The sequence below is a fragment of the Pinus tabuliformis genome, chromosome 4_2 (genome assembly GCF_031772625.1).
Source record: "Pinus tabuliformis cultivar Carrire ecotype Pingquan chromosome 4_2, CPIR1, whole genome shotgun sequence".
NCBI lineage: Eukaryota > Viridiplantae > Streptophyta > Pinopsida > Pinales > Pinaceae > Pinus > Pinus tabuliformis.
The window spans coordinates 260,198,126-260,223,517 of record NC_142304.1 but is presented as its reverse complement, the minus strand read 5'-3'; the positions used below and the strand labels follow the sequence as shown (position 1 = coordinate 260,223,517).

The 25,392-nt window shown below is 40.8% G+C and overlaps 1 protein-coding gene across 1 annotated transcript in view; it reads left to right on the top strand.

Moving 5' to 3' along the window:
• Positions 1-25,392, top strand: part of LOC149168978 (AUGMIN subunit 6-like) — a 308,104-nt gene that overhangs the window by 134,947 nt on the left and 147,765 nt on the right. The window contains exons 7-10 of the mRNA XM_089428499.1: positions 5,909-5,969; positions 6,058-6,382; positions 7,512-7,637; positions 17,626-17,781. Coding sequence (XP_089284625.1) covers positions 5,909-5,969; positions 6,058-6,382; positions 7,512-7,637; positions 17,626-17,781 — 668 coding nt within the window. The remainder of the gene's footprint in view (positions 1-5,908; positions 5,970-6,057; positions 6,383-7,511; positions 7,638-17,625; positions 17,782-25,392) is intronic.

Below are 25,392 nucleotides of genomic sequence, written 5' to 3'. Positions count from 1 at the left end.
AAATAAAGTACGGATGATGGCCCTGAAAATTTAATAATCCTGCAAACCTGAAAGGAAAAGATCACCCAAAGGAAAAATATGCCTAAAACCAAGAAACTGAAAACCCTAATGAAAACTGAATAAAACAAAAATTTGGAACCCTAGATCAGCCTAATAATTGAAACCCTAAGGCAGCTGATTAATGTACAGATTTGGCCCCTTAACAGCCAGATTTAGCAGTAAGCACATAAATATTTTGAAGAAAAGAAATTTCAGATTGTCACTGTGAAAAAAAAAAACTTCAGAAATTTTCTCATGCAGATCAGAAAAATAAAACCGAATGATAGACCCAGGATCAAATCCAGCTGGGCTCAACAAAAAACGCTTGTGGGAGTTGGCTGGTTCAGCCGAGAACTTCCCCGAACGCCCACAAAATCTCCTTCAATGATGTTTTCTGCACAGCTCAAAACAACTGTCAATAAAGAGGGCAAAAATGCTGCTAGATCTCAAACAGTGATGGAGATACCTGCCATTACTTCAGAAACCCTAACAGCACTCAAACCCCAGCAAGTGAACAAGATACCTGTGCTCACAATACTCTACAAAAAGCTATTATTAATGGCTGAAAATAACATATGCAGAAAATGAAACAATCTCACAGCATTTTAAGAGAGTAACACCAGCAAGATATGGACCCCAAAGTCTTCTTTTATTAACCAGAAACAGATTTACAAGAGAGCTTCTTCAGTATCTGACTCACAGATCCGATTGATCTGAAATGACCCCTAGCACCCTATTTAAAGGAAATGATCCCAACGGCTAGTTCGAGTGATCCACGTAGAAATGATCTCGACCGTTGATGAGGATCAAGACATCTCTTGATCTCATCCGTCGATTTATTCACTTAATTTTTTTATTATTATTTTTTTTAAATTTTTAAATTTTAAATTTTTTTTAATTTTTTAATTTTTTATTAATTTTTAAATTTTTTAAATTTTTATTTATTTTATTATTTTATTATTTTTATTCATTTTTTTTATTTTTTAATTCATTTTAAAATGGATCACTGAACTAAGCCTTCAGAAACATCACCTAGGACCTAGGACTTAGGACTCATGAGGGGATTCAAAACATTTTTCGACCCTCAAGACACATTTCATGATGACTTTTACAAATTTACATCTTAAGGGGGAAAACCCTTTTAATACAGACCCTCATCAATCACCCAGTTCTGCGACACAACTATAATCTAGCAGATTAACACACTAGGATTCTCCTAAAGTTCTAATGACAAAATGCATCCCGGCTTTGGGGTCAGGTTTGAAGGAAAACTCTGCCGATCCATGGATCGGTGAGACGAAAAACCTTCCGGGACATAGATTATCATAGAAAGTTAGGTCCACCTAGGCAATTTTACATACATGACTCAGATCTGCTTAGATTATTTACAATTCATACATGCAGACTGGGTTTACAATTGAAATGATCAAGCTGCTGATGACTGTAGGCTGGCACGGACACGCCGCTCAGGTGCTGCTCCTTTCTGTCAAGAAAAACAGGGTGCTGCACTGCATGGGTAGTTGACCAGTAGAGGTCAACATGGTCGAAGCTATGTTGCTAGGAAACGTGGGTTCGGGGATGGGTATGGGGACGAGATGGGTATGTCATTTTTTGAGACTGGGTGCATGGGTTCGTCAAGGGTATATTATAATTTATATATATAATATATAAATATTATATTTTATAAATTATAATAGATATGAATTTGTATATTTTTCAACTTTAAACAAGAAAACTAAAATATTTATGATTTAAACTTTAAATATTTAAACATGCACATCATTGAACATTCAACATTCACAATGAAATTTCAAAATTTCTAGTTTGATATCAAGTGCAAATTGGATTTTACATATTAATAAGAATCATGATATATTGTCCATTGTCATACTACATTCAAAATTTGTCTTAAGGCATCTCCAAACAAGAACTAGGAAATTTAAAAATACTAAAATAAAAATAGCTAATAGTGAACAATGGCTTCCTCAAGCCATGTCATCAACATCACTCAAATCTTCAGTTAGCATGCTGTCCAGGTAGGAATCACTCTCATCTTGAGGCTCTTTCTCATCCATAACAATTGGAGGTAGCTAAATAAGGTCATCTGGTTGTATCTTGTCCACACACATAACATCATCTGTGTATTGGTCCCATCTCTTGAAAGGACCCTCCTTGTACCTAGGGTCATTTTGAGATATGAGACGAAGTGTGCTATGAACGTACACTAAGTTCTCTGTCTTCTTTGAGCCCAACATATTTCTCTTTACTGAATGGATAAAGGGAGAAGTACTCCAATTCCTCTCGCAAGATGAAGAACTAGCTACCTAGAATATTAGGGAAGCCCATTAAATTAATTAAAAATTTAAAAATAAAAACTAAAATGAACTCGAAAGAACCCAAAAGAACCCAATTTTGGGGTTCCAAGTACCCATCATCAGGGTTCTCCGTACCCGTCAAGACAAAAGAACTCAATTTTTTTTAATGAAGAACTCGGTTCTTCATAGAAGAACCCAGTTCTTATGGTATTATAAGAACTCATTTTGGTATTATATGTTGATGATTTATTCATGACAGGTGCAAACCCTATCTTTCTAGAATGTAAGAGGAATTTGGCTTCCAAATTCGAGATGAAAGACCTTGGTTTGATGCACTATTTCTTGGGATTAGAAGTATGGCAAAAGTCGGGCAAGATTTTCCTTTCACCAGGAAAATATGCTGTGAAACTTCTAGAGAGATTTGGCATGGTTGAGTGCAAGTCCTTGCCTACACATATGGAGATGAATTTCAAGAAGCTGTGTGGAGAAGCTGCTGGACCAGACCTAGCAAACCCTTCTGAGTATAGACAATTGGTTGGTGCTATGATGTTTCTTGTGAATACTCGCCTCGACATATGTTTTGTAGTTAACACCTTGAGCCAGTTTATGACCAAGCCTCACCATGTACATTGGGTTGCTGCCAAGCATGTACTGAGATATCTACATGAGACTATTAACCTTCGATTGAGATATGCGGCTGGAGATATTAGACTACATGGATATACAGACGCAGATTGGGTTGGCAATGTTGTCGACAGGAAGAGTACTTTCGAATGCTTTTTTAGTCTGGGATTTGCCATGATATCTTGGATGAGCAGGAAGCAGAAATATGTAGCCCTTAGGACTCTTGAGGCCAAGTATATTGCAGCTAGCCTTGCGAGTTGTGAAGCAACTTGGTTGAGGAAGCTCTTTGGAGATCTATTTGAGCAGGTTCTGGACAAGATAGTCATCTATTGTGACAACAAGAGTGGGATTCGTTTGTCAAAGAATCTTGTGTTTTATGACAAGTCCAAGCATACTGAGATCATATATCATTTTATTCGAGACATGGTGTAGAGAGGAGTCGTGAGACTTCTTCACATTTCGACAGATAAGCAAATAGCCAACATCCTCACCAATCCTTTGCCGAAAGGGAAGTTCTTGGTCTTCAGGGAACAACATGGACTGGTTCATATGACCCTTTTGAATAAGGGTCCGAGCTGATTTAGAACACTAAGCAGTGCTCTTCCCCCTTGGTTGAGCTCCCAGGGTGTGGAATGGAGTTATAGGGCTCCTGGGGATGAGAGACCTTTGACCAATAAGATGTTGAGACCTGAGATCTCCCTTAGTTAGAGTATGTCCTAGTTAGCGTCCTGACCATTCTGTGGGATAACCTCTCCCATCTAGTCAGTGGGTTGAGGGACTTGGGATAGAGTGTTATCCCAATCCCTTGTAGTAGGTGGATCTCGCTCAAGTTGGTGGTTGCATGTGCTCTACCATCTAACTCTTTAGGGTTAAGATGGATGATCAGGGACAATAGGGTAGAGTGTGATCCTTACCTTCGGTAAGTTGATCTCACCTATTGTCAGGGACTTTGGGATAGAGTGTGATCCCTATGCTTGGGGTAGGTTGGTCTCACCCATTGTCTTTGGTTCCGGGTGGTAGTTATGGCTCCCTGATGACAATGATGATGACGACGATGATGATGATGATGATGACGATGACGACGACGACGACGACGATGACGATGATGATGATGATGATGATGATGACGATGACGATGACGACGACGACGACGATGACGATGATGATGATGATGATGATGATGATGACGATGACGACGACGACGACGATGATGATGATGATTCCGAGTGGTAGCAGAGTCTCCCTGATGGTGATAGAGGTAGGGTGGTAGTTGGAGCTCCCCTGCAACATTTCTTCTTCTTTAGATTCAAGAATGTTCAACATGAGATGAGTTGAGACAAGTAGAGATGGTACATGATGATAGGATGACATGATGGACAAATATTGACAAGTGGAATTCTCCCTAGTTGAGAGGGAGTGCTAAATTATGCAACTTGGGTCAAATTCCACTTTGGACAACCCTCTTGATGGAGATAATCATTGTATTGAATTCCTCTTTTCGAGAGGACCAAAATCGACCTAAAGATCACTCAAATCAGACAAGGGAGAAGTATGTTTTCGAATTAAAGCCCTCACATGTACAAATTGTCAAGGTTGGCTTCAACTTCATGTAGGCTCATGAAGCCCAAACATCATGTCTTTTCACCCACATGGATTCATATAAATACATGAGATGTCAACCCTCATTAGGCACCTCATTCACACAACAAACCTCTTCTCTCTCCTCCTATTGGTTCATACAGCTCAGAAGTCAAAGACATCTCTTTCTCATGCGAAGTATAGGTGGCTGTCTCTGATTGGGCCAAATTACAGGGCTGACTATTCAAGTCATTGTGTGCTCCTTGACCGAATCCCTAATTGCATAGGTTGACCGCAGGCTCCATCTTCTCGTTGACCAGGTTTGACTGCACTAAATCAATATGTTAAGGAGGCTGCATTATTTGCTCCAGCACCGAGCTCCTTTGAAGACTATTTTGACTGCTGTCCTATCTCTGGTTAGGGCACATTTTGACAGCAGTTGACTGATGTTGACTTGAGCAGACTTCAGGCAGATCAGTTTTGACTACAGTTGTCTCTATCTCTGTCTTGAATAGTTGCTTGACATTGTGACATTATTTAGATATTGAATTGATATTGGATGATGTACTCTCTCTGCTGAACATTTGAAGACAATCTAATAAGAAGATGATTTGCAAGGGTTTTCACCATAGTGGGTTTTGCACGGGTCATGAACTAAATTTATGTCTCGTCTCTTGGCTGTCTTTCATTGTGCATTTGTCTAATTGTTCTATTTACTATTGCTCTACTGTCATTGGATACTTGAAGAAGTGAAATTGTTAAATTGGATGCTATTGGATATTGTTGAAGTAATAGTTGCAGCATAGAGCAAATTAGTGAAAAATTAACAAGCCTGACCTTAATCACCTGAAGTATTGTAAAATAATGTTGACTAGGTTGACTCTTAGAAGTTAGGCCATAACCTAGTAAAAGAATTAATGACGATGCTTAGCCATAAGTGATCATATGTGAAGATTGCCATCATGCCAACATTTCATATCTTCTTATGGAAGAGTTTAATCTGCAAATCATGTGGGGTGATTGATTTGATAGTACTTTCCCAGCTGCTCCAAAGATTCTTAAGAACTATCTTGACCGGGAAAAAACTAAAATATAGAGGCCAGTCAGTAAATATTCACATTAATTTTAACTTCTTTCTCATCATTTCTATCTTCTAGCTCACATGTTGTATCATGTATGCTTATGAATCCTATATTCTTGTACTGTACCGAGAATCTTTGCAATTTTTGAACCTTTGGATTTATGCTTTTCTACGACTGTTTGATTATTTTTTCCTGCTTTTTGTTCAAGGTTAAATGAAACATGTCAAGAAAGGAAATCTTGTCTAATGATTATCTCATTGACTTGTACAGACCAGCATGAGGAGTTAGCTTCTGGACCCATAGAGGACTTAATAGCACACCGTGAACATAGGTAATGCTGTTCTTGCTTGCAGAATAGACTTGCAGCCCTCTCTTAATCAGAACTAATAAGTGTTTTTATGGTTCAATGTGAAGCACAGGTATCGTATTTCAGGATCAGCTTTACGTGCAGCCATTGACAATGGTTCCAATGCACTTCCAGCTGACTCAGCATCCTCTCTTACAGAAGATATAAACTATAGGCATAAGAATGTTGAAGAAATTTTACAGCATGCTGGACCTATGCAGGATGGCTTTCGGGATAAACAGGATAGATCTTTAAGACACATGGAAGCACAAGGAGGCGAAGAAAATAGCACTAGAGTAGATGAGAGAACTGGAAAATACTTGTCAGTTGATGTGGCTGAAATTCTTAGGCGATGGACGCATGCTTTACAACGAATTCATAAGCAGTCTGTCAGACTGGTAACTGATTTTCACGAAGTTTATTGTTTAGAGTCTAGACCTGCATACTTTTAGAAGTTTGCAGATACCTTTGTTTAGTATCTTATTATATTTAATATGATTTTGAATTTAAGGTTCTAGTTAAGTATTAAGAAGGGAGCTGTGAGACCTGTGCAAAGACCTTTAAATTTCTTTATTACTTGGGAAGCTGTTGGAAGTCGCAACAAAAAAGAAGAATACTTGATTAGAATAGTAAGTTCAGAGTCACAGACAAAGGCCCAGGGGCAGATCATCAAGATAACTCGCACTCCTGGATTAAAGATGATGATTACATATTTGAAAGTGTACTTTGTGTAATCTCATTTCCACATTCTGGAATGGTTGGCAACTGTCCATAACTTTCAATGTACATAAACCATACTAGAATATCAACAGAGGCTGAAGGCTGAGACTTGACTTGGCAAACTCAAAGTGGGGATTGAAATTTACAACTCCACAAAACATGGTGATAATTCAGTTTATTAAAAAATCAGGGAACATAAAACAAGCAAAACTCAACAAACTTGTTGCCGAAAACAGAGCCTGACCAACTTTGAACAGGAGTTTTGTCAGATTTTTGACTCATCTTGCCAAATCAGAGAGCAGAGTCAACTCTGGGGTACTCACAGAACCATAAAAAGTCCTGTTTCTCTGATTATTAGAACTGATCGTAGTGGCACTATCTCCTTATTCTGTGTAACAATTTTCCACCCATTTTCAGTTTCAGGTGTAAGTATTGGCCATTTTTCTTTTGGCACTGGAACGATAAGTAGGTACTAGGTACTAGTACTGATTTGCTGAAGATAAGTGTCAAATAAAGTCTAGGATTTTCATGGAATATTTTTAATACATCAACTTAGTGCTGGCTTAGTATACTTGTTAAATATTGAAGAAGGCCTTGAAACCTGACGATGGTTTTTCTATTACCTATTTCATTTCCTCAATATATTTGTGATGGAAATATTTAGAAAGTTTTTTTAAATTTATACAGGTCAAAGTTTTAAGGATTGGGGGAGAAAATCTCTCGCTTAGCTAAATTTCTATCTAATATCACTTTATCAATAATTTCAAATTTCTTATTTTTGTTGATAATACAATGTGGGTTTTGTAGGCCAGAGCAAGTGATGGAGCAGGTCCACAGCTTTTGAAAAGCACAACAGATTTTGTAGGTAATGGGCATGTTGAAGCCTTGCAGGCCACTCTTGCTGAACACCAGAATCACCTTACCAACATACAGGTATGTTATGCAGCAGACCTTTATTAAAGTTGGAAAGAGTGTTAATAGCTCACAAATCAGGGGCAGGATAGGTCTCAACTTTTGTAATCTTGTTACATATTTGGGAAGGACATGTTAAATCTCCTAATAGCAGCCCAGATTTATTTTCTCACAGCAATTTTTTACTCTCAACAATTTATTTAAATAACCAAAATAAATTCTGAATTGTCGAAAAATAAAATCACTAGTATTTTAACCTTAAAACTATATGCAGCGGAAAATAAAAATTAGGAGAGATCAATCACATATTGCAACAGATAAATACCCACAACAATTGTCCATCATTCATTAATCTGGAAAATCAGGGTTTTCAACCCACAGATATTTACAAGGCAAAATACATTTTCTGGAACTTCTAACTCGGCCATCATTGGATAAATTTGGCCAACTAGAAATCAGTCTCTGAAGGAACTCAGCCTGGAGAATTTCGACCCGACAATTCTCTAGCAAATCGACCTTGCGCCTTGCCTTCGAGTTGTGTCTACGCCTCAGGAAATTCGGCTCTGGCAGATCAGCCTCTTCGATTAAATAAACCTCCCTCTCTCTTCAGCAACTCGACCCTACAATCTCCAGCAATTTGGCCTCTTGGATATGCCCTCGAATCCTCCTGTACTTTTCCTGCTCTATGTTCCAGTCTATTGAGCCACTCACAATATAGAAAATCATTTTCTCTTGTTGTGTCTCCTCTCGTGTCTTCACCTCATCCTTAGGCTTTTTTTTATAATCTTCATCAAGCCTAGATCCCTAACCCTAATCTACCGTCTAGAAGATCTAGGAGATCGAGATCATTTTTATGTCACTTAAATAATTAAATTATTTATCCCTATAAAATGACCTAATAGTCCACAATAATTAATTGACTTTAATTATTGTACTTTTCCTAAGTTAGACTTAGGAAATTGCTTACCCCACCAGGGAAGCACTTAAAGAGGCAATAAATCATCTTCCACATGATAAGATACCAAGCCTATGCAGAAGATCTTTCGAAGCTACTATAAGCTTCAACACTTCCTCTTAGCAACGAAGGGATTCTCCACTATCCCCAGCTTATCTCGGTACTTCACAAACTTCCCTTTCACCAGAGGCTTAGTGAGAATATCTACTACCCGCTCTTCTGTGGAAATGTACTACAATTTCACAACACCTCTCTAGACGTTGTCTTTGATGAAGTGATGTCTGATCTCTATATGCTTGGACTTGTCATGAAACACATGATTTTCAAAGAGCGTAATGAAACTCTTATTATCATAGTGAATTGCTGTTGGCACCATCTCTAGACCAAATAATCCTACAAGCATCTTGCGAAGCAATATTGCCTCACAACTAGCCATACTCATCACCATGTACTCTTCCTCTACTGAACTAAGTGCCACTAACTGTTGCTTCTTGCTGTACCATGAGATCATAGCTAGTGACGGTTAGTCCCAAGCTGAAACAACATCTTGACGTGGATTTTCTGTCCACAACATTCCCAACCCAATCATAATCTGTGTACCCTTGCCGCTCCACTCCACCAACTATGACTCATCTCAGTCCAAAGTCCACCATACCTCAACATATGCTTCATTGCCACCCAATGAACCTCGGCTCCACCATGAACTGGCTGAGTATATTCATTGCAAAAAAAATATTTGGCCTAGTGTTGGTCTGATACATCAAGGAACTTATTAGCTTCCTATACAGTGTGGGATCCACCAACTTGCCTTTAGAAGCACTCAACTTGTTCAGGTTAGTGATCACCAATGTAGACATGGGCCTGCAATCCTCCATCCTAAACCTCCTCAAGATCTTAACTGCATACTTACTCTACCCAAGGAAAATTTCTCTTGGCTGTTGCCATAACTCCAATCCTAAAAAGTAATGCATCAAGCCATTGTCCTTCATCTTGAACATTGAAACAAGATTCTCCTTGCACATCCCTATGAACTTCTCCAATCCTATCGAGAGGAGATAGTCCACATAAAGTACCAAGATGAGTAACTCACTCTCAACAAGTACATAGTACATGTTAGAGTCCGCCTTGCTCTTGGTGAAGCCCAAACCAAGAAGATATCCATCAATCTTGGCGTACCATGTACACATAGCTTGCTTCAGCCCATAAAGGGCCTTTTTCAACCTATATACATGAGACTCTCTAGCTTCTCCAATCCTATCGAGAGGAGATAGTCCACATAAAGTACCAAGATGAGTAACTCACTCTCAACAAGTACATAGTACATGTTAGAGTCCGCCTTGCTCTTGGTGAAGCCCAAACCAAGAAGATATCCATCAATCTTGGCGTACCATGTGCACAGAGCTTGCTTCAGCCCATAAAGGGCCTTTTTCAACCTATATACATGAGACTCTCTCCCGTGCACTTCAAAGCCTTTAGGTTGCTAAATATACACCTCCTTCTCAATCTCCCTATTGAGAAAAGCAATCTTCACATCCATTTGATGTATCCTCCACCCCATCTCTGAAGCAATGGACAAAACTGCTCTAATGCATGTGTATCTGGTGATAGGTGCGAATGTCTCTTTGTAGTCTACTCCCTTGTGCTAGGAGAACCCTCTTGCCACGAACCTCGCTTTGTACTTATTGACATTGTCATTAGTGGCGTGTTTGATCTTGTAGATCCATCGAGAAGTGACGATTGACTTTCCCTCTAGTCTTGACATTGTCCCATACATCATTCCTCATGAAAGTGCTACTAGGAGCCTCCATATGCTCCTCAACATCCCTCAAGGTCTGGTTGGCCCATCTTGGCCTCCTGCTAGTAGAGCTTGAAGGAACATCTTGCTCCTCTTCTAGATCTACAAGCTGTGTCCTTGTTGCTGATGCTGCTGGTCCCTGCTCAACCTTAGGATCTTCTCGCTCCCAATCCTCTACCCTTGTCGATGCTCTCTTATGGGACCTCCTAAAGGTCCTATCCTTATCAAATCTAACATCCCAACTGATTATTACTTTCCTTTGTCTTGGAATATAGACTTGGTAGGCCTTTGAGACCTCACAGTAGCCCACAAATACACCCCTTTCTGACAAGAGCTCCAGCTTAGTCCTCTTCTCCGTGGGAACATGGACATATACTGGACTAGTAAAAATGTGAAAACGGCTCACATTGGTTTCACTCCTGTAAACATTTCCTTAAGAGTCATGTTCTCCAATATCTTGTGAGGACTCCTGTTTTGCACATAGAAATTGCATTGCAGGCCTTCGCCCACAAAACGTAGGCAATTCCAGGTCATAAATCATTGCCCTCGCTGCCTCCATTATGGTCTTGTTCTTCTTCTCAACAACCCCATTTTGATAAGGGTTGTAAGGTATCATGAGCTCCTTTTTGATCCCTGTTTCCTTACAAAAATCCTTGAGCTCATTGGAGGTATACTAGCCCCCATTATTTGATCTCAGCACCTTAATCTTCTTCTCGATCTGGTTCTCCACAAGAGCTTTGAACTCTTGAAATCGACCGAAGACCTCTCCCTTGGTCTTCAAGAAGTAGATCCAAGTCTTCCAGGAAAAAGCATCTATGGATGTTGCAAAGTACTAGGACCCTGTAATTGACTCCATATACATCGTACCACATCGAACCACAAATATCTGAGTGCACCAAGTCTAAAACTCCCTTCGACTGTGTGTCACTGTGAGGAAACATGACCTTGGCCTTATTGCCAAGCGCACACCCTTTGCACACTCCATCTTGCTCCACTTTGGTTTTGCTTTGTCTTTCCTTTGCCCTTTACCGCTTGTGTAGCAAGAGAAAGTTCATCTTTCTCCTCACTACTTCGTTCTCCCAAATCGCCTTTTGGATGAAGCCATCCCACAACTGGCTCTAATCAGCGAGTTGTTGCTTGGCAAGGATCCAAGCCATGAAGGTGGTCCAATGCTTAACGCAACCCTTTAGAGGTACCTTCACCAACTTCGAATCAATCACAGTTTCCCCAACGACCGGGAGCTCATCACACGCTCGCTGGATTCTCGTGAGGTAAGATGTTACCGTCTTTGATTTGTCCATCTTGATGCTAGTTAATTTATTCGACAACATCTTTGAGTTTTTATTTGTGCTATGATAAAGGCCGGTTAGGGTTAGCAACATTTTGTAATATACAAAACGGGGGTTTTTGACTAAATTTGCAGAAATCTAACTCACCCAGAAATTTTCCATGAAATACCATTCATTTAACAGAAAATTGCCATGTAAAGCATAATCAATAAAGTGCATGCAATTCAATAACACAATGAGCATAAATAATCTCAACTTTCATTATAATAAATAACTGAAAGAGTGTACATGATGATATAACTGAAATAACTGAGATAGATAATCTAGTCTCCAAAATTTATATGCTCCAATGTTGAAACCGACCCTCCAAAACTGCACTGAAATGCCATTGCTAAGCTCTCATGTGAATTCTGGACAAATTCACCAAGGGGAGGTGGGTACTCCCCCAGTTTCATTGAATCGCTCAAGGGTTTCCGTCCTGGGGTTACCAATGAAGTAGAGAAGCAGGTCCTCCAACCTCTCACACAAGAAGAAAGATCAAATCCAAGATGTCATCTAATGGCCTCCTTCTCCTCTTTTTATAGATATGATGGATCCCTCTAAAACCTCCCATTTTATTATTATTTTAATCGTTGAGCACTTTTCCTTCTTTTAATTCCAATTAAAATATTCTTTTTAATGTGAGGAAAGGGTAAATTGGCCACCACACCTCCTCAAGTCACTAAAAATCACTTTTAACCATTCCATCTTGTAGATCTTCTCGTTCTGGTTCCAACGAGCTATTACACTAAGGTGTTTTGTCAAGAATTCCTCATAGAATGCCACCTTAAGCATAATTAATTGTGTTAGGCCCATAATAACCTTGCTTTTTGACAGTTGTCAGAATGCAACGAAACAAAAGACAAGTTGTGTAGATGATGGGATTTGCCAAGCGAATGTCATCAGATCCTATAGAAACTCCTCAAAACCCCATGAAACATCTCCAAAAGCCCTTGGGCTTGCTGATGAAGTAAACCTGCACCTGTGACTTGTCTGCCTCCAACCTTGAAAGTCCACCCTGATGATGCCATGAGGAACACCAAAAAAATGAACATCACAAATCCTCCCTTCCCAAGATTGCTTGCCCTCAAGCAATCAAAACCTATGTACCAATCTGGTGGCCCAATGCAACTAAGAACCAATACCCAGATCCGATACGAACCACTGGGTGATGCTATGCCTCTGTGTCAACCCATCATGAAAAGACCCTTCAATGTTTGGATCCCAGACCATCCTCTGACTCTCACTAGCAAATCCTCGTGGATCCCAATGCCACCAAGAACATGCATCAATACTCCTTGGCTCCTGCCGCCCTAAGACCCAGACTGAAAATATCGTACTGCTAATAGGATACCAGCTCAAGATATCCCGCCAATCCATCCCGTGGGAAGGATCAGATGCACGTGCACCTATACAAGGTACGAGTCCACTGAGCTGCACCATGCTCAACTCATGCAACTCTACCCAACCAATCAACCGGATATGTCTGGGAATGCTTGCCTCCCTCCCTATAAGTGGGCAACCCATGCTACATGCTCTGTCAATGTACTCTTGGAGAGGGCTAAGGAACAAGCTCAAGCCTTAGCCAAGTATAATAAGGATGAGACAAGAGCTCAAAGGATTCTAATAGATTCTATCAAGGACTCTCTCCTTCCTTATGTCTCCAAATTTGAGACATCAAAAGAAATTTATGATAAGCTAGTAGAGCTATTCTTGGTATGGAGACATCAAAAGAAATTTATGATAAGCTAGTAGAGCTATTCTTGGTATCCACAACTAGAGAAGTGATATCTCTAAGAAATGAATTGTACAAGATGAAGATATCAAAAGAAGGAATAGCTACCTACTTCATGAAGATCTCTGAGATGAGGGATCAACTTCAAGAGCTTGGGGAAGTCATGTCTGACAGAGAAATGACAACTGTAGTACTCAATGCTCTACCTGAGGATTGGGGCAACTTCACATCAAGCATATATGCCAAGAAGGAAGCAACCACACTCAGTGAAATGTGGTCTCTATGCAAGGTAGAGGATCAGGAAACCAGACTTAAAGCAAACGAAGATGTGGGATCAAAGGAGCAAGCATTTGCTACCATGGCCAAGAGAAAGGGAAAATTTGGCAAATTTAGTCCATGAAGAACAAACAACAAAGATATGTCCAAAATCCAATGCTATGGATGCCAAGAATATGGACACTACAAAAGGAATTGTCCTAAGCTTAAGAAGGACAACAACAACAAAAGAAAGAGGGAAGAAGCTCACATGACTCAAGAGGTGAAAGAAGAAGAAAAGAAGCAAAAGAAGGAAGATCCTCTGGATCTCTACTATGACTAAGTCAAACTCTTTACTTAAAGTATTCTTTCAAGGTTTTGAGTAGGATAGGAGCATGTAGGAATAAAATAAACATTTCATGGCTAGAAACATGTTCTAGAATCTAGAAGCATGAAGTACATAAAGTTCTAGATACTCATGTAGAAGTAGCATTTATAATGAGAACAAAATGCATGGTTAGATATATCTTCTAGAATATAGGAGCATGGTAGATATAACTCAAGATATCCATGTAGAAGGAACATACCTAGTATAGGACCTCATCCATGATGAAAGAAAATTGATCATGATTAAGAATCTTTGGAGACCTCCATCATCAAAAGAAAAGAAACATTTGCAAGGCAAGGGTCTTTAAGATCCTATGATGGAATCTTCAAAAGAAGGTTCATGAACCAAAGCAGATGTCTCATTGGGAATCCCATTCATGGGATTCAAGAAAAGGATGATATGTAGGCAAACTAAGATGAAGCAAGAAGGGCCACACCAAGGACAACCAAATGAAGCTAAGATGATCAAAAGAGAATCAAGATGAGGTATGTATGCGTCAAATATTAGTCATGTTATCATTTGTATATTATTGAGTCACGGGAATAGTTCTATAACATGATCAAGTAGGAAAGAATGTCTTTCACCAATGACATGCTCGAAGGCATGTACTACAATACAATGAAGGTCAACAAAAGGAAATACTCACATAAGGAGTATAAAATTGCTGACTAAGAAGCATGTGAAGAAGAAATGCTGACTAGTCCTAGAAGCAAGCAATGAAGAAGTGCTCCCACAAGGAGTAGAAGGTGGTTGACCAATTAAGAAGCAAATGAAGAAAGAGATCAAGCATGTGAAGAACACCATGATCACAAAGAATCACTATCTGACAAGATACATTGAAGACATCTCTTGAAAGAAGGCATGACAACTCTGACAAAGGAAGAAAAATATCAAAGGACCCTTGACACCTATGAAGGCCTTGGAGATATGAAAGTTGCAGATAACTGATTCTACTCTAAATGAAGATGTCGTGATGAAGAAGCCATCCAGCGAAAGCAAAGCAATGTTGAAGCAATATCAGGATGAAGTCATGAAGGGATACTAGATCAAAACATGGGAACAAGCAAGCTCAACGAAGCATCCATGAGAAGAGTATTCCGAAGAATGGACAAGATGACAAAGGAGTAGCTAGATAATAAGAGAACCTCATATATGACAAGAAGATCACTTTCCTCAAAGGAAGCAATGACATGACAAACCAGGAAGGAAAGTGATCGATGGATCAAGCAGTTGAAGGACCCATGAAGAAGAAGTTGTTGATGAATGGACAAGTCCCTAGCTAAGAGGGAGTTATAACAAGTTCCCAATTACAAAGGAACTTGGACAAGTACCTTGTCAGAAGATACTTCGGCATGTCTTCAATTGAGAGGAAGTAATAGACACAACATTCTTGTCTTCACTTGGGAAGAAAGAATGGAAGGATTGGGTAAATCATCTGGCATCTGATACTCTTTGAGGATGTGTAGGCAAGAGGACTGATCCATCTTGGCATCCAAGACAAGAGTAGGCAAGAGGACTGATATTCTTTGAGGGCTGGGAACCCAAGACAAGAATAGTCCTAGAAGATCATACTCAGTGAACACCCGGGCGAGTATGTACCTTGAGAGACAATGACTAAGGTGTCTATAAGTCATTGGTCTGCCAACATTGTGCTCTGATTTATTGAGAGATAGAGTTGTCAGTTAAGGAATTGCTATGGATACAATGTTGGTCACTACGATGCTTAACAAATGGATTGCCAATCCGGTTTCTCTTATGTGGATTCTTCAAGATTGATAATAACCAAACACCTTGTAATGTTGTATGACTACCTCCCTAGTTAAGAGGGAGTGTTGAAGGAAATGTAACTAGGTTCGGTCTTCATAAATGTACTTTTGATATTTGTATTTATTCAAGAAAAGAAATATCATTTTTATAATATATGTCAATGAGTTTCTTACTCATTGAAGTAGGTCTAGCACATGTTAAAGTGCTATAGGTGAGTCAAAGAGTGAAAAGAATTATGTTGAAGACCTTAATGGTATGTTACATTATGTATAAGAGTCAAAGAAGTCACCTCCAAGCAAAGTCAAGTCTCCTCCTAGCAAAGACACCATCAAAAGAAGCAATGGCACCATTAAAAGCACCCATCGAAGCAAAGGAAGTCAAGTTGGCCTCAAGGCAGCAAGTTAGCCTACAAGTTGGCCTAAAGGAGGGACAGTCCTCTATATATAGAGGCTGTCCACTCCTCCAAAGATAACGCAATCATCTCTGAAATCAGCGAGCAAGTGAAGTCAAATAAAAGGTGGAAAAGTCGAGTTTAAAGGAGCCTCTAGTGTAGCGAAGGAGGAGGAGATATAACCAAAGTATAAAGGACTGTTTTAGGGTAAATTGCAGTCACACGTGCGAGGAAAAGGAGGGTTGTCTGCAGTCACTACAACAGCAACATCAAAGTTGCTCATCTCTCATCGTTTGGGCTACAAACTAGGCCTACTAGGCCTCCTATCCAAGCGAAGAAGGAAGGACCTCAAGCGAAGGAAAGAGGAGCCATATAACATCAACAAGAACTCTCACACGTGCAAGAATTAGGGCTGCAGTGCTGTCACACTAAGCCTACCACTATACATCAAGAAGGGACCCAGTTGATCAAGAAAAGGAAGGAGTATTCTTAGGTGAAGGATATCACTAAGTACAAAAGATATGTATCTCTTCTAGAAGGACTACTAACAGTGGAAGGAAGAACGAAGCGCTGGAAGGAGGACGAAGTGCCGGGAGAAGGTGGACAAAGTTCTGGGGAGACATAGTGCAGAGAAAAGGAAGGACTTGACTTGTGCTTGTAGGATCTTATAGTCAGGGGTCTAGGGTTTGGCATTGATCAAGAAAGAAGCTTCAATAAGAGAAAACTTATCAAAGGGTTTTCTTCTCAAGAGAAGAGAGGTTTTGGCCCTGGCAGAGAGCCAATATCTTGTGTTCTTGTTTTATGTTTTGATAGCAGTTTGATGAAGTACACACACATGCATTAATAAGAGAAAAATAAGATTAAGCTAAGAAAGACAAGAAAAGTAAAAAGACTTCACAAATTGTTATCTAGTCCCGAAGAATCACTCTACACCTAATTGCCCTAGATTCTTCAACAACAAAGACCCTTCCTCCTTAACTCATTCTTGTTACATGGTCCACCAATCTCGAGCAACTCTTCCCTGGTCAACTGTCTCTGGAACAATCTAATATTCTGCTCAACTGTCTCCCTTTTACCTGTTTTGGTAATCTGTTGACATGAACTTTTTCTGTTTCTTGGTTGCCTCTTTTTTTCTCTGTAAGAAGTATGTTTTAGCATTTTGCTTTATGCAGTCACTTTACACTTCTCCGTCTTGCTATGATTAGACTTGATTGTTGTAATTTCTCTAATGGTTATGTTTATTGCTTTATTATATGCAAATACAAAGTGATAAGATTGTTGTTCTTTGAGCTACCAATGTCATAACTTATGCTATTCCATACACAACTTAAAATTATATTGACCAGATTTTTCTTTTTGTGAGGTTTTCTCATATGCTGGTTGCTATCAATGCAGGTACTTGTAGGTCAGCTGAAGGATGCCATGCCAGGAATGGAGTCTGCAATATCCATGCTTCGGGAAGAAGTCAGTAGGGTGTCCACTGCTTCTGATGTGAGAATAGAACAGAAAACTGTTGCTGAGTCCCCACTAAGATGTCGGGATAATGATAAGGTTTTATTTACTGTCTTGTTTGTTTAGTTTAGTTTCTGAACTATAGTGTGTAACAGTATAAAGTTTCAACATCATGGCTTGCTGACATAATTGAAATGGTTATAATAATGTAAGAACCACATAAAAGTGAGCATAGGTGGGCACACAAATAATTGCAAATTGCAGTGGTCCCTAGTTGGGTCAGGGTTTAGGTAACGGAGCTGAAAAATGTATTGGAGTCTATTGTGCAGTGAATGGTATGCTTTTTTTTACCTTGGAAAAAAATACCCGTAATTTTATTTCATTTTGTGGATCTGTCAAATTGAATAAGCCTTGTGAAGAAGTGTTTATAACTTTCCTGTCATTACATGTTCAGAATTTGGATAATATACAAGATGTGAAGTGGAACTTCACCTTCAAAAACTGCTCAAAAAAAGTAGTGTATCACTACCAAGAGACAGCAACTGTAGCAAAAAACAAAGGTAGAGAAGAACTAATTAGGAGTTCATAGATTCGGCTGGTCTGCTTCCCTCTGTAAAAGGCCTGTGATAGTATTCAGAAGAGTTGTTTTCTTGCTGATAAAAATTCTGCCATAGATCCTGCTCAAGCGCTAACAATTCCTTGGATAAGCAATCCGCTCGAGTGTTCCTTTCCTTGAAAACATGTGCACACAAAACATTGCCAAATGCTGATTTTATCCTCAAAACTTCATCCAGAATTTGGGCAAGAAAAAGATTTCTGCATAACTCTGCACCATTGATGTAGAAAATTTATTTTTGCTGGTAGCCTTCCCAGTTTCACGATTTTTGCATAGGTTTAATGCCCACAGCCCCAATAATTATTAGCTGATATAAAAGACGGAATACAAATTAATTTGAAACATTTAAGCTACCTCTACGATTTCTCTTTTCAGCTGATATGACAGAATAAAACAAGCAAGCACACTCAGAAATTTATCACACTTTTACACAGTTGTTTTTGGTCTAATGACCCTGGAAAAACCCACAAGGGGAAAATCAGTTCTAAGAAGGATTTCAATTGCTTTTAAGGAAATTTGTACAGCAGAGAGAAGGTCAACTTATCTCCATTTTATCTTGTAGATGTCACTGCCAAGTTACATAGAAACTCGAGCCTCCCTCACAGTCTTAAACTGAGACTGATATTAGCGTGATTTCTGTGCATATAGTCACCCAACTGTGTCTAGAAATTAGAGCCAAACTGAGCAGAAATGTGCTCAGAATTCTGTGCCATAATCTTCTCTTAACAGCCTTGGGTTTCATGCCTTTTTGAGCCTTGAAAGACAAGCTAACTGTCCGCTAAATGTATTAGAGACAGCCTCCCTCAAACTCGTCCCTGTGACTGTGTATATGGCAGAAGTAGGGATGATTCAAACATTCCTCTTCACAGTTAGAAACTCGCAGAGTCTCCCACTCAGCTGCTCCACTAACCAGCGCAGTCCCTTATCAGAAATCTCAGCCTGCGAACATGTTAAACTCAATCTGCAAGCTCAGCACACAATTTTTGGGATTTGTGCCAGGCTGCTCCTGAAAACTCTGGCTAGAGTTTGTTATTTGATATCCTCTTTTTTCCAGACTTGCAAACTCATCCTCCTTGCTCTCCTTGCTTCTAGGTTCTCTTTTCTTCTCTTCTCCAATACTACTCATGAAGAAGTGTGAAGAATAGGATGCCTTTTCCCTTTCGTCATGTCTAAATGAGTAGAAATCTAGCCCTAGAGATCTAACGACTGAGATTAAATCTCAGCAAATTAGATCAAGGGTAGAGATCATTTCCCTCTCCTAACTGTTGGAATTTCTAAGTCTATCCGTTAGAAATTCTTCCTGTACTATCTGATTTATTTCTTCCTACTTGTTCATTTACTTAACAAGTTATTTACCATGTAAACACTGAAAATAAGTACAAGTACAATATCAACACATACAGATCATCAATTGAAAGAAACAAGTACACAAGTGACATAGTTATTTTTGGACTAATGTCCCTGGAAAAACCCAATGCGGGAAAACCGGTGCAACTATCAGAGGGTTTTATTATTAAGCAGTTTTAGAATACAATCTGGGTGCCAGAAATGGCTCACCCAACAGAGAATGCCCTTGACAGTAGTACCTCTCAGTCGGAAACAGATATCAACTCCAATCTGTGCCACGAAATCTCCCAGTGTTAGCCTCTTTGGCCCAACGTCAGCCTCTCGGGGCTCTGCGTCAGCCGCTGGAGCCTCTGCGTCTCCCACGTTGGCCCTCCTCAGGCTCTGTGCAACTCCTGGCTACCTCTGCGTGGCCTCTAGCTGCCTTTGCGTGGCCTCTGGCTGCCTCTGCGTGGCCTCTAGCTGGCTTTGTGTCAACCCTCTCCCGGCTTCTGCGCTAATGCTCCCAGTACTATCTCTGCCTCTCTGCTACTGCATTCATTGCCCCTCAGCTGCAACTTTGATCACTCCTTTGATTTCCTCAGCAAGCCCTGCACCAGAAAATCGAATTCTTGATCAACTCCTGGTGTGTTCTCCAACTGACCCTCAAGCCTCTTCTTATACTTTTTCTCGTTGACAATTCAACGGCTGAGATTAAGTCCCTAATCAACGACTAAGATTAGATCTGGCTTGATCCATGACTTTTGGACCATTCTAACTCAGTTTTATATTAATTCACATTAATATTTTATTTTCCCTAAGTTTAGACTTAGGGACAACACTAAAAATATTAATTATTTTAATATCTCCCAAACTGGTTAGATTATGCCCAACCATTTCTGGGTCTTGGAGATCTCATGTGCTTTAGCCTCTCCACCAATTTTCATGGCTAGAGCACATCAGATGCTACCCCAAATCAACACTCCCTCTTAGCGAGGACTGTGCTTTAGTAATACTCCTCACTGAGTATCACCCTGATCATCCGGCATCGGTTGCTGTGTTGATGCTAGGCCTGCTGCCCAACATCCTCTACATTGCTGCGTCATGTACTGCTACCCATGGCCCTGGCCTTGCCACTACCACTGCTGCATCCGTACGACAACTCCCTCTGTATTCGTGCTGCTGCCCATGGCCCTGTCGCTGCCACTGCTGCATCACGTTGTCTTGGGACTCCTACACTGTAGCCCTCTCTATCACTCCATCCGCATCTGTCTCTACCGACATCCGTCAGTCCTGCTACATCTCTTCGGGGCTCCCGTAGCAAAGGTATAATCCAAGAGGTTGGGTACCTCAAGGATTCTGCCCCTCACCGTTTGTAGTCTGTCTGACTACAACTCGATGTCTCCCCACCTCTTTTCTCGAGGTGCATGAGCACTCATGGCACAGTGGTCATCAGTCTCCACTTCCTTCTCCGCCTTAGCCGGCGCAGCCTTGGGCTCAGAAGCTCTAGGACACTGGTTCGCATAATGTCTCAGTTCCCCATAATGGAAGCACTTGACCTTGGAGAGGTTCTTCTTTCTTTTCTCCTGCTTTCCCGCAGATGCGAGAGCCGCATCTTCTTCTTCCTCCTTCTTGATTTTGACCCCTTTTTCGCTACTCCCTGCCTTGGACACCCGTCTGATCTCTTATTGACGAAGAGCCGACCACAGTTCCTCTCAATCTGGAAGGCTCGTCCTGCCCAGTATGCTCTGGAAAAATACCTCCCAATCCTCTGAGACTGCATTCAATGCGATCCTCACCATCAGTTCCTGATCTGGTGTGGCCCCTATGGAAGTTAGTTGATCACAGATCTCCTTCAATCCACCGAGGAAGACATCTATTTGCTCTCCCTTCTGCATCTGATATGACTGCAACTGGTTTTCAAGTAACATCCTCCTCTGCACAGAAGTATGCTGGTACAATTTCTTCAGGGCCTCCCACATCTCATTTGCCGTCTCCTTCTCGGCAATGTGTGGCACCACATGATCCTTGACACCATCAAGGATGATGCACTTTTCCCTGGCCATTGCCTCCTCGTACTTGTCATTTTCAGTTGGGTCAACCGGGATCGCTATCGTTTTCAAGGCGAAGTGTTTGATGCGATACCTGTCTAGAATGGACAAGATCTTGGCCTTCCAGACTACGAAGTTTGAAGCTCTGTCCAGTCTATCCTGATCTCTTAGCCCACTCACTTCCATTTTGCTGCTTCTCTTTCGACTCTTTCAAGTCTCTCTACTTCCCGTCTAGAAGTTCTCGATTTGACTCCCTCTGAGCCTCAATTTCCCTTCTGGAAATCCCTCTACCAATCCTTGGCAGCAACACTCTCCTCCTTGGTCTTGCTCTGTTAGGTATTGTTATGACCATAGTACCCCACCAGCTTCGCTCCGCAACTTACCTACAGCCTCCTATGCCACAACAGTCTGAAGGTTAGAGTCTCTAGGCTCTGTGCAATCTCGACACAGGCACAATTTGCATCTCCTGGCCATAACGTCGATCCTTCCTGGCTAAGAAAGATGACCGGGCACTATGTAGGTCATGTTTGCTCCTCTCTGCCTCAGTGCTGATCCTCCTCCTAGCTCAAACTGATGACGCAGGCTCTCTGTGTCACCCCTTTATTGCTGCTTTCTACTGTTTCCGCTGTTGCTGCTTTGCTCGGCTAAAGCCTTCAGTTATCCTGTGATCTGCAACCACCCTCTGATACCATGTTGGAATTTCTAAGTCTATCCGTTTGAAATTCTTGCTGTACTATTTGATTTATTTTTTCCTATTTGTTCATTTACTTAACAAGTTATTTACCATGTAAATACTGAAAATAAATACAAGTACAATATCAACACATACAGATCATCAACTGAAAGAAACAAGTACACAAGTGACACAGTTATTTTTGGAATAATGTCCCTTGAAAAACCCAATGTAAGAAAAATGGTGCAGCTATCAGAGGGTTTTTATTATTAAGTAGTTTCAGAACACAATTTGGGTGCTAGAAATGGCTCACCCAACACAGAATGCCCTCGGCAGTAGTACCTCTCAGTCGGAGACAGATATCAGCGCCAATTTGTCCCATGAAATCTCCCATTGTCAGTCTCTAGGGTTTGCGTTAACCTCTTTGGCCCAATGTTAGCCTCTCTGGGCCTTGCGTCAGCCTCTGGATAGTGGAGCCTCTGTGTCTCCCACGCTAGCCCTCCTCAGGCTTTGCGCAGCTCCTGGCTGCCTTTGCGTGGCCTCTGGCTGCCTCTGTGTGGCCTCTAGCTAGCTCTGCGTCAACCCTCTCCTGGCTTCTGCGTTGATGTTGCTGGAAGTATCTCTGCCTCTCTACTATTGTATTCACTGCCCCTCAGCTGCAACTCTGATCACTCTTTCGATTTCCTCAGCAAGCCCTGCCCCAGAAAATTGAATTCTTGATCAACTCTCTGTGTGTTCTCCAACCGACCCTCAAGCCCCTTCTTATACTTTTCTCGTTGACAATTCAACAGCCGAGATTAAGTCCCTAATCAATGGATAAGATTAGATCTAGCTTGATCCATGACTTTTGGACCATTCTAAGTCAATTTTATATTAATTCACATTAATATTTTATTTTCCCTAAGTTTAGACTTAGGGATTCCATTAAAAATAAAAATATTTTTAATATCTTCCAAACCGGTTAGATTCTGCCCAAACCATTTCCGGGTCTTGGAGATCTCATGTGCTTTAGCCTCTCCACCAATTTTCATGGCTAGAGCACATCCGATGCTACCCCAAATCAACACTAACCCCTTTTCTCATGTGGTCCCCCTCAGTTAAAGAACCTCTAGTCATTTTAATATGTTTTGTACCATGTGCACTTTTTTAATCTCATAAAGTCACTTTTAAGACATAAAAGTCACTTTATACTTTTCTCCCTAATGTCACATTTAAAACATAAAGTGACTTTATTAAAAAGTAACTAGCACATGTACACCACCTCATCAAGTGACTTAACTCCATGACATTATTACAACTCATAAAGTCTCATGACAAAAGGATCATTAAAGTGCTTTCCTAGGAAAAAAGGCCAACATATTAGGAAACACTTTCTTGGTACCATTTTTCTCAACACTCCCTCTTACCAAGGAAGTTGTTTCCAACACTCCAACTTTATCTCTGAAGTGGATATGCTCACCCCTTGGTACCATCCTGTCACCCACTACTCTTGCCATATCAAAACCCAACCTCTCTGGTGGTCTGCTCTCCTTTACTTACTCTTGTGCTTACTTCAAGGTACCATAAAGCCTTCTTGGCTTCGTCCACCTTGAAAAAGTCTCCTGAACAAGTGCGGGAGCCTCATCTCCATTCCTTGACACCTATGGCCCTGATGAAGATGCTTGTTAAAATTGGCAACTAGGGCCAAACTACATGTGGATCATCTTATTTATGGCAAGTTGGCAACTGATATTTTTCTTGGATCCATCTCATTGAGAGGTGTAGGATTGATCTAAAGATCATCTGATTTTGATAAGTATTCATGGAGTTATGAATTTATTTGTGTTATAAGACAATTCGTCAGGGTTGGCCAGCAACCAAATAAACCCCACATGTACTTAATGTTTTAGTATAAAAGGAGATGACTTGAGAGTCATTTCACACGCACACTTCTATCTTGATTTCTCTCCACTTGTCTTGGATTTTTAGTGGAAGAGAAATCTAGGAGTGGAAGCCCTAGACGTTGGAGGGTTGAGGCTGCCCTAGTCGCAGTCAAGAAGAAGAACGTTGCCCTAATCTAGAGGACACAGTCAAGTGAGAAGCCCTAATGCTACAAGAAGGACAACCCTATTATCTACGCAATCTAGAAGAAGAAATACGCTGCCTAAGCACTAACACTATCAAGATCAAGCCCTAGCCTATACGCTGGCCTCTACGCAGTCAAGAAGGAGGCTGCCCTAGACAGTGTAAAGAGCTGTGTGGACAATAGACCCTTAGCAGCAATATGAAGGGTCAAAGGGACAACGTGGAGGCTGCCCTAGACAACATGAAGGGCTGTGGAGACAACATGGTGAGAAAGGGCGGTTTTGAGAGTAAGGTTTAGGGCTGTTTCTAGGTACAGTTTAGAGCTGGAAAGGCAAGCAACCAGGCTGAGGAGAATGGGAACCATACACTGCTGTTTTGGGCGTCATTCTATGGAGGAAACAACTACAAGGGAAGAAGCTTGCCAAGGTGGGTTGTAGACCTTAAGGGGTTGTTTGGCTGGGTGTGTAAGGGTTGCCAGATGCCCTAACCAGTCACCACATAAGCAGCGGTGAAGGAAGCATTGGAACAATAGTGTTGTGGACAGCTAGGCAATGGAGCTTGGTGGAACCAAGATGCATGGACAACAAGGGTACATAGTGCTACAAAGATGGATGGACAACAAGGCTACATAGTGCTGTAAAGTCACATGCGGCAACAACAAGGTATAGCAAGCTGTGAGGGGACAGCAACAAGGTAGGGCCAGCAACAAGCGGGGACAACACAATGATGGGAGAGCAATGATATAGTGCAACAATGTTCAATGGGACAGTTGTAAGATGTTGGGACAACCGTATGATGAGACAAAACAATGTTGGGACAACAAGCATGGACAACAACAAGCATAGACAACAGTGGCAAGCATGGTGTTGCAAGCACATGTGACATGCTGTATGACAACATGATTCAACAATGGCACATGGGAGAACAGTGCAGCATAAGGTGCAACAGTCATGAGGTCCAGCATTGTGATGATGGTTGCAGCA